Source organism: Triticum dicoccoides, chromosome 4A (genome assembly GCF_002162155.2).
Source record: "Triticum dicoccoides isolate Atlit2015 ecotype Zavitan chromosome 4A, WEW_v2.0, whole genome shotgun sequence".
Taxonomy (NCBI): Eukaryota; Viridiplantae; Streptophyta; class Magnoliopsida; order Poales; family Poaceae; genus Triticum; species Triticum dicoccoides.
This window is the reverse complement of record NC_041386.1, coordinates 25,646,808-25,656,236: the sequence shown is the minus strand read 5'-3', so window position 1 is coordinate 25,656,236 and position 9,429 is coordinate 25,646,808. Positions and strand designations below refer to the sequence as shown.

Below are 9,429 nucleotides of genomic sequence, written 5' to 3'. Positions count from 1 at the left end.
CTGAGTGGTTGGGCCCACATCTCTTAGAGAAAAGTAGCCGTTGGGCAGGTCCTGTGCTATATAATCCTCCATCCCTTCGAGCTAGCAACAGCCAGAAGAGCGAACCATGTCTTCTTCAAATTCTGCCACCTCTAGGGCGTCTTCTTCCTCAAGGCGTTCGTATGCTTCTAGCTTTAGGTCTCCGGTGAGATACAGAGTTGGCCCGATGGACTACCATCCAGCTGTGCCTTGCTGGTGTAGGCAAAGGCCGAAGGCGGCCATGTGGATCTCCTGGAGTGACGACAATCCAGGCAGGAGGTACTACACGTGCGCCAAGGCAAGGGTTAGTGTTTCGAAAACTCTTCTTCTTCTACTATGAGGGCTTGAGTCTTGGTCTGTCAACTTGTCTTGTGGCAATGTTGTTGCAGATGGGGGGTGCGACTTCTACGCTTGGCACGATGATCCTATTGAAGATGAATTCCTGAAACAACTATTGATCGATCTGCGGGACAAGGTTCGTCTGCTTGAACGGATGAATGACGAGCTCCGTTCGGAAGCGAGGGCAGTCCAACATTTTCAAGAAAGAAGTCAGGAGATTGCAGAGCAAGTCCCAGCACGAAACCTTGCCAGACAGCACAGTGGGTACGTGCTGAAAGTTGCTGTGTGTGTTCTTGTGGTAGCACTTGTTTACAAGGTGTTCTGCATGTAGATGCAGATCGGTTGGCCTTGTGAACTACCTAGATCAATTTGCAAAGATTTATCAAAAATGTATCCCTGCCTCAGTGAGGCTTATGTTATCGAAGCATTTAAAGGTGAAAAAATGCAATTGTTTCCGTAATGAAAGTGGGTAAATCCAGAAAATTATTCAGGTGCAGTTCTGTCTTCTTCATTTAGGTAGTAAAAAAATACATCTAGTTGGGGAATGACTCGCAAATGATGTTCTTAAATAAGGGAAAGCATCAACGGATGCTGTTTCGAAACTACTCGTCTTTCTAGCTGCCCTAAAGAACAAGGAACGTTCCTTTGATTGCTTCGAGTGAATCGTGTGCCGCCTTGGTTTGGTTCCCTTGCATCCGCATCAGCTCGTAAAACATGAGGTTGCTGTGTGATGCCAACGTCTCCTGAAAATTACAGAATTGTATTGGCAAAACAGAAATGAGCAGATGTAGATGGCTTTAGTATGTTCGACTAAAAATCAAAGTAATTACTTTGGTCAGCGGGATTTGTAGCCTGTCACCGTCGAAATTCCTAGCAAAGAAAGTAGCACCCAAGACAGTTTCATCTCTAGAAAAAAAATATAGATGGGCGGGCAATCAAAATCAGGGTGTAAACATTGGCAAAACTGAAAATAAGAGTGACTACAATGGAAAGGGAAACATACCTCTCATTTTTTTCCCACATTATGATCGGGAATGTGCGTCCCCAGTTAGTGGAATCACAGTGCCAAGAACTGAAGAAACTATGTAGACAGTTGAACAGGGCAGCATACAGTTTGTTGCTTACAAACTCGTGCATGCTGACCCGCCGATTGCTATACCCAAATGGGCCAACTGCTTGGTCTAACACAATGATTCGTTTCCGCATCATATCAAATAAATATACAACCCATCCATCTGGAAGAATTGCTCGGATGAACCACTGCATGAAGAAGAACGTGTTACATATATTTAGTGTTGACAAATTGCCATAAAAAATTGATTTCATAAGTGTCATACCATTCGGCATGAAGCTGGGTTGCAAAGACCTGTTCCTTCCTGAAACCCAGTGCGGATAGAATGAACGGTCAATGGATCGGCGTTCGACAAAACAGTTGTCTGTGAACATGATAAAAATGTGTCAGCTCTAGTAAAATGGGGTATGCATGTATGGAGCGGTAAAAAAACAGTTCAATTCGAGTGGACAAGGGTGATGGGTGTCTCACAGCAAAGTCAGGCTCTATGTACTTCCTCCAGATGTTCCAGGCGTGTCCTTAGAGCAAGACTGGTCCAGTTGGGCAAGCCTCCGAAAGATAGCAGTACATATCTCGTGTGACATTGGGTCTCCATGTGCAAGTTGTCGCTGGATTTCAACCCCTTCGATTGATATGAGCCTTGGTTTAAGGTGTATAATCCAATTCCTACAGTAATATTAAAAAAATGTGGTTAGGATATACTATGAATTTGGAGGGTCGACGTAAATAATTGATGTGTTGGGTCCAGGTTTATCTTGCCTCTGCAAATTGGTCATGGACGCTGCTGACATCCAGTCTCGTATAGCCCTAAGCGCATTTTCTGGAGGGGGCGGGGATACCGAACCAACAACCCATGGGTCCCTCCCAAAGTTGCACTGTGCCAGGTCAATCTTCATAGGTGCTCCGTCTATTGTTGCGCCAAACAAGATCGCCGTGGGTGCTGGACGGATCTTGGCATAATAAGTGACAAGGACGGCTGTTAGATCATCATACATTGACAGGATGCTGCTAGCGATGTCCATAACTGTAGAATCTTCGGCTATTGGTCTCTGTTTTTGGCAAAGGTCATCTTCTCCAATGGAGGCTGGTAAACAAAGTCTCTTAGATGGACCGGACTGCATACTTGATGATAGGCTTCCATCCCTTTTCCTAGAAACTAAACTAGTAGCAGACACTTGACCTGAAAAATTGTGTAAGCTATGAGGTGGGGATGCATATGAAAAATGGTTGGGATTGTATCAAAAAACACACCTTCTGGCATTCCTGGTGCAGGAAGGCGTGGTCCAGTCTTGGTGACTAGTGGAGTGCTTAGCTGTTCAGTTGATGGAGTTGGGGGCGGTTCGTCTATGGTTTTGTCTTCGCTCTTGAGGACACACATTTTCCGTCCATGTGCTTTACAACATGTACACATTTCTCCGAGGCACGCCATTAGCTTGTCAGTGAATGTGAACATGTTTAATTGGAACGCTTGCCGCATTTCCGATATGTTTGCCAGGCCGCGTGCATTTTGTTCCCAGAGGAGAATGCCAAGTTTCTGTGCTGACTATAGATTTTAGTACAAAGAAAAGGGAAACTCATGTTAGCAAGTTCCGACCTTTTCAGTATCAGGAGTGCACAAAAATTTGGTTGACAAAGGAAACAAAGATATGACAAAACCAACAAAATTGTGGATGGTACTTACTATGGTGGGGTACCGCGATCGTATATAGTTTGAAAACTCTTGCGGGCCATTCTTCGTGTAAGTAGATCGCAACATTGGCGAGCATGGAGTACTTGCTCTTTTCGGGTTGAAAGCTGGTTTGGCAATCTTTCCTGTGCCCGCAACATTTACATGTGACTCAATACCCCTTGCAGGCGTATCATCCTTGACCTGATTTCCGTAAACATAGTTAGTCCTGGATGAGAAAATGAAGAAAATTTGTCTTGTGGGTTGCGTATGCCGTTGGAAAATTGAAGAATAAGTTCAAACGTACCTTGCCACCGCTGAAAGTGACTTCACCACCTGGGATGTTTACTGCGATTTGCTCGACCATCTTTTTCATTGACTCATAATCGTACAAGCCTATTTTTGGTGTTACTCCTTGTTGCTTGTTTAGTAGACCGAGCTCTAAGTTGTCGAGAACAAACACCTGTTTTGCAGCAAAACATATGGGCATGAATGAATCCTGTTTTAAAAATGTAAAAAATGAATTTGTTTGCTAAAGAAATTACTTGCCTGCAGGAACAGATGGCATCCAACTATATGTATAGTTGGGTTCCTCTTTGAAACATCGGTGTTGAACTTCCTAACTGCTTGTAACAAATTCTTCAGCACATATGCCCCCAGTTCCAATCTTTGATCTTGTTGACATCGTTCAGTGCAGCCCAAAAATCTACTGATATGTAGTCATGTTTGGCGGTCGGAGCAAGCACATGTCCAATGATGAAAATCACAAAGGCAATTTTGAAACAATGCTTCTCTGTTTCCGTTGATTGTTCTGTTATGGGTGCAAGCAAGATTGATTCAGCAGCTTTTAGGCTGTGTGTGCCTTTCTCACCGAATGATGCTGCTACACGCGTGTACTCAATACAAGCTTCAGATGGTTCAACGCCTTCACCTTGAATGGTTAGATTGCCACATGGAATGCCAAATACATAATTTATATTCTTGTCAACCAAATCCAACACCCCCTGTGACTCCAGGTTCAAGGAGCATGAATCTAAATCAACTCTATCCATCAAGTACGCACTGTATTTCAGATTAATCTTTTGCCATGACTTCAACTCTAACATTCCTCCAAAACCGATTTCGCTAACTAACTGCCTCTTAAATTCGCTAAACTGAGCAATTACTGAAGCAGCCTTTAGCACAGATAACCGTGAGGTGAAGCATGGTGTTCCAGCTACCCCCGTTGAACAACCTGATCCATCACCGTCGCTATTCCAATCTTCAACAGATTTGTCACTATTTTCTACACGGTTTATAACCATCGCAACTTGTATCCCACTAAAAAGGCCTGACATTTTTATAACTCCCCTAAAAAAATGCTGTGGCGATTTAGATTGAGGACGAACAAGCAAGAACACAAGAAAGAATGAACACGCCGGCGACGAAAAACTAAGTGGGGATTGGCGTTCGGTACCTCTTCCGTGCGGAGCAAATCGCCGGCGGCTGGCGTCGCGCAGCGTCGGCAGATGAGGGGGCTCGCCGTAGTAGCACCACTCGGCGGCGAGGCACAGGCTGCCCCACCTAGATGCGTCGGAGCTGAGGTTCCGGTGAGGAAAACAGAGTGAGAGAGAACTAGGTTGGGTGGGGGAGGGAGATGACAACAGGGTGAGGTTGATGTGAGGGAATAGAAAAAATGGAGACGTGACACGACTCTAAAAGTGGGACACAGAGGGTGGCGTGTAGCTGTACCACATCGCCCAGAAAAACTTGCTGCACCCAATACTAATTAGGGGACATGTTTTCATTAGAGCGCATGTGTACCATGGTCAAGTGGAATGGTCAAGTGCGTGTTTAACTAAAAGCTTCTAAAACTTCAAGTGTAAAGACAAGAAAATGTTGAAATGTTGCGGTAATCTGCTGACTACTGCTAATTCAGGTCATTAGGCATAACGTGGCGAGCGGGAGAACTGCCTTCCGTTTGGAAAACACTACCAACGTCATTAACGATGATTAAAAAAGGTGCACTATAGCACTAGTGTCTGTTTTATCTGGTCAGGGATTCGCCACGAAGGGACTTGTGCCTCCATTGCCTACGCAGTGGACAAGGGTCGACCACGACTTGCACATCCAGTTGGAGTGGACACGGCTCGACCACGACGTGCACGTCCCGCTGGTACAGATGAGAGAATGGCATGGTGCATCGGTGCTGCAAAGTCAAAACATGTGCGTACATGTCAGAAAGGTTGTAAGACACCCTAGGGGCTTTGCATGTGCGTGGGCCAGCGCTGGATCAATACAAGCAGAAAAAAAATCAAATACAGCCTCTATACAATGGCAGCGGGAATCTAGATGGTGGTCGGGCGGCAGGGATAGCGGCCTGCTGCTCGGCCTCCATTAGCATTTTTCGCTTTAGAAGCCACTATGCTGATGCGTATAAGGTTGCCATATATCGCAGCATGGCCCACATCTGCTATGCCGGCTGTTCGTACCTGGTACCCCTCCAAAACAAATCATGCACCACGAGTTGGGAGGTGTTGAGCAGGCACATGGGCCATGCACATGAATCTTTCATCACGGCCTGATTAAAAATCAGCAGTCCCCTTAAAAACATGTTTGACAGACCCAAAACATTATTATTTTAAGTAAACAATAATGATCAAATCATGCTAATTAATTATTTTGCATTTAGCATGGCCCCTGGTTAAAAGTCGAGGTAAATTTTGGAAAATCAACGCAAGCAGCCAGATTCAAATTTTAACCCGGCATCCAGCACAGGAGCCGCACGTAGGGTCTACGAGGCACATTCAGTACCTAGCTAGAATATAATTAGTTCTTCTTTTGAAAGTGAGATTATAGTTAGGTCTTTTTTCGAAATAAAATATAGTTAGTTCTAATCAGCTCAGTTTGTTTCGGGTTAAAAAGGGATCATCACTTAACCATCATCTCCACGACGCCACCTGTACGAGACTCGGCACATATCCTCCGTCGGATTCCCGCATCACCTTAACTAAAGAAATCCCGCGACTGGTTCTTGAATCTTTCACCGGCACAACGCGGTGGATTAGATGATCATTCATTGTGATGTGGGGGTAGTTGGGGAGGAAAGCTCCGGCATGGCATGTCATTAAACTAGTTGAGCATTGTTCACGTTCCTTCGCTTCGCCCAAACCCTATGCCTCACGCTAAATCTGACGCGTTCTCTTCTGACTCGATACAATATTGTATACCACCGGTCTAATGTATAACGAAACCTGGATTGTTCGTAAATACAGCGTGGACAACGGCAAGGGAATCACGATCCTTATATGAGCGAGTGAGATAACATCCTACGAGGTGCTCGTCCGCTGAAAATGCGCTCTATGTCTTGTTTGTATATGCTGCTCACTTGGTCCAGTATAGAGGACTAGAGGTCCATGGAAGCACATAGATGAAGATATGTCACCAGGGCTAAGTCTCGCTTACTGCGAGACATGGCACGTCTAGGTATCGATTTATGCAAGACCTAACGTAGCCTCGCCTCAAGAGATATGCTAGTGGGCTGGCCAGTAACGTGCTTCCGCTGATATTTGTTCATTAGTTTTTTTTTACTTTTTCCTCTCTCTCTCTCTCTCTCTCTCTCTCTCTCTCTCTCTCTCTCTCTCTCTCTCTCAGGACCTTCAAAGACATGGTGACGATACTAATTAAATGTTTGTACATTTCAACATGGTTTACGGGTTACAAAAAAATGATCATGAGATATTCTAAAAAAATTATACAATGTAAAAAATGTCCGCGTAATTCAAAAAAATATTTCATCCTATTCAAAAAGTGTCTCTCATTTAAAAAAATGTTCACATGTATCAATTTTTTGTCATATTGAAAATGTTTATAAAATGTTCGTATGGTTTAAAAAATTCATGCCATTAAAATAATGTACCACGTGCATTTGGAATGTACCACGTCATTAAAAGAAAATGGAAAAGAAAACACGTTTTCTATTTTTTCTTTCTTTCACGAGAGGCACGGTTTTGATTCCGCGAGAGGCATGGTCGTGGTTTTGTGGGAGGCACGGCCGTGCCTGTTTCGGAAAGGGAAAAAACTATGCTCCGGGTTTGGTTTTTTCGTTCAATTTTTTCATGAAAAAGGTCCGTCAAAACCTATCAACATGAGATCTAGCTTTGAAGATCTCAACATGAGGAATCCAACGATGAAAACGGTTCGATATTTGAATGCACGGTTTAAGAGATAAAACATTTTGAATAAATGGGTATACGAAAAAAGGGAAAACTCCCAGGTTGCGACAAGTGGCGCACATGCAACACGTCACTTGTCACAACCTGGGAAGGTGGGAGTGATCTTTGCAAGGAGTACTCCTCAATTAGTGATTTCATGTTTTCGAAGCTTCGGTGCGGATTTTCTTCTACTCTGTTTCTATGTGTTTTTGTATTGGTTTTCCGTCGATCCTTTTTTCTTTCCCTTTTTTATTTGTATTTTATTCTTCATTTTTTCAAATACATGTTGACTTTTTGTACATATTTAGTCTACACATTAAACATTTTTTAGATACACATTGAACAGTTTTTTATTCGAGTAGATGTTGAACATTTTGTCAAATTCCCATTGAGAAAATTGTATATGTTGACCATTTTTCAGATACATTGAACATTTTTTAAATACTCACTGAACATTATTCCGAATATATGTTGAACATTTGTCAAATGCACATTGAACATTTTTCAAATTCATGGTGAACTTTTTTTGACACACATTGAACATATTTTTCACAAATGTCATGATTTTTTCAAAAAAAAATCGAGAAATATTTCTTAAGTGTAAAACATTTGTCAAGTGCACATTAAACAACTTTAAAATACATGATGATTTTATTTATCCTGGATCACACTTTTAAAAAATCCATGAACATTTTTCAAGTGTTTCATGTTTCTAAATGTCATAGAATTTTTATAATTGTTTGAAACATGTTTCCAAAATTATGAAGTTTTTATTAAATTGTGTAAACATTTTGTAAAAATGTCAAGAACATATTTCAGAAACAAACAAACATTTTAAAAAGTTATGTGAACATTTTCAAAATTATCCGAATGATATTCTACATTGCATGAACATTTTTTAATTCATAGTGAGTTTTTAAAAATTAAGTAATATGTTTTTAAAAAGAATATACATTCTTTTCGTTATTTCATCGGGGTCCTATCCAAGAGAACAGATCCAAACCTTATTAGGCGCCTTCAGGGCTAGTTTGGATCATGTCCACGGCCGTGTGCCTAGGCATAGGGCTGCCTGGCTGGCGTGGACATAGTTTCAGATTATTATTCTGTCTGGTCAGACAACGCTGGATGAGAGGCGTTTGGTTATTGCCCTAAGCCTGGATAGTCATTAGGAATAAAAAAGATCAGCTCATGGGCCCATGTATGATGAACAGTTTGTCATTAAAGCCCAGGCAGCTGCTTTGTGTGCCCAGGCGCCCAAATTGTCATGCCTTGCTCAGGCTAGTTACCTCCATGGCTGCACTGCCCAGGCTAACCACCTGCATGCAAACCCCTAGGCCAGGCTATACTAGGCATTTTCAGGACATGTGAACCAAACAACTCACATGCGACGTCGAGGCACACGGCAGGCCAGGTGAGGCTTCCCGAGGACGCGAACCAAACTAGTTGTAAGTGCTCTTGAAGTTTATTTGGCAAACCGACGCACAAACACCCTCCACCTTGGTCTTGGCCCATTTATTTATTTTTCTCTCCATTGTGACCGCAATTTTTGGCACACTTCGCAGTGCACTGAATGAATCAGCCCATGTAAGTGGTCGCTTCTTGTTTTTTCCGAAACGTTCCCAGCCAATTTTTTTTTAGTCTTTTCCTTTTTCCATTTTGCTTTTTTGGCAAACTTTTGCAAATGTGTTTTTCTTTTCAAATTTGTAAACTTTTAAAAATCTGTGATCTTGTTTAGAATCCATGGATATTTTTTGAATGCATGAACTTTTTTCAAATTTGCAAACTTTTTAATATTTATGAACTTTTTCCTCAAATCCCATGAACTTTTTCGAGTTCATTTTCAAATGCGCGAACTTTTTTTGAACCCATGATGTTTTTTCAAATTCGTGAACATTATTCTTCAATTTATGAGTTTTTGAACATTTCATATTTTCCCCAAAAAGTCAACGGTCAACTACGAACCAAAGCGATCAGGAACTGGGAGAAGTGGTGCGTCGCGAGGGAGCTAGTTATCGGACCAGCCCACCGAGCGGGGCGCGTGAGTGCTCGCTCCTTTATCTGGCAAAGAAGGCGCTGAGTAGGAGGTCTCGAGAACAGCCCCCCCCCCCCTCCCCAAAAATCTATTGTTAAGCCCTTAAAAT

General features: G+C 42.6%; 1 protein-coding gene and 1 long non-coding RNA gene across 4 annotated transcripts; one reads left to right on the top strand and one right to left on the bottom strand.

The window, feature by feature from the left end:
- Positions 1-101: 101 nt before the first annotated feature.
- Positions 102-822, top strand: LOC119284717. The gene is made up of 2 exons (XR_005139180.1): positions 102-322; positions 408-822. It is a non-coding gene; the product is annotated as an uncharacterized LOC119284717 (long non-coding RNA).
- A 5-nt stretch (positions 823-827) lies between these two features.
- On the bottom strand, positions 828-4,742 carry LOC119284716. Of its 3 annotated transcripts, none has more exons than XM_037563876.1 (11): positions 4,552-4,742; positions 3,645-4,456; positions 3,403-3,558; positions 3,111-3,299; positions 2,681-2,972; positions 2,189-2,609; positions 1,901-2,095; positions 1,695-1,793; positions 1,361-1,617; positions 1,188-1,263; positions 828-1,100 (listed from the first exon to the last, which is right to left on the bottom strand). In XM_037563876.1, exons 3-7 carry the CDS (start codon positions 3,469-3,471, stop codon positions 1,915-1,917), a joined length of 1,152 nt encoding a protein of 383 aa, XP_037419773.1. In that variant the 5' UTR covers positions 3,472-3,558; positions 3,645-4,456; positions 4,552-4,742; the 3' UTR covers positions 828-1,100; positions 1,188-1,263; positions 1,361-1,617; positions 1,695-1,793; positions 1,901-1,914. The 3 variants fall into 3 exon arrangements, with proteins under 3 accessions (XP_037419773.1, XP_037419772.1, XP_037419771.1); XM_037563875.1 differs by having other exon boundaries at positions 3,645-4,445; XM_037563874.1 differs by lacking the exons at positions 3,645-4,456; positions 4,552-4,742 and having other exon boundaries at positions 3,403-3,636.
- Positions 4,743-9,429: the final 4,687 nt, after the last annotated feature.

What these genes read in the sequence shown, in the direction of transcription:
- LOC119284716 (XM_037563874.1), bottom strand. Translation starts at nt 3,585, where the DNA reads ATGCCCATATGTTTTGCTGCAAAACAGGTGTTTGTTCTCGACAACTTA. An exon ending in GATCGCGGTACCCCACCATA is followed by an intron (nt 2,973 to 3,110) that starts GTAAGTACCATC and finishes TAAAATCTATAG; the next exon opens with TCAGCACAGAAACTTGGCAT. An exon ending in TCCATGACCAATTTGCAGAG is followed by an intron (nt 2,096 to 2,188) that starts GCAAGATAAACC and finishes ATATTACTGTAG; the next exon opens with GAATTGGATTATACACCTTA.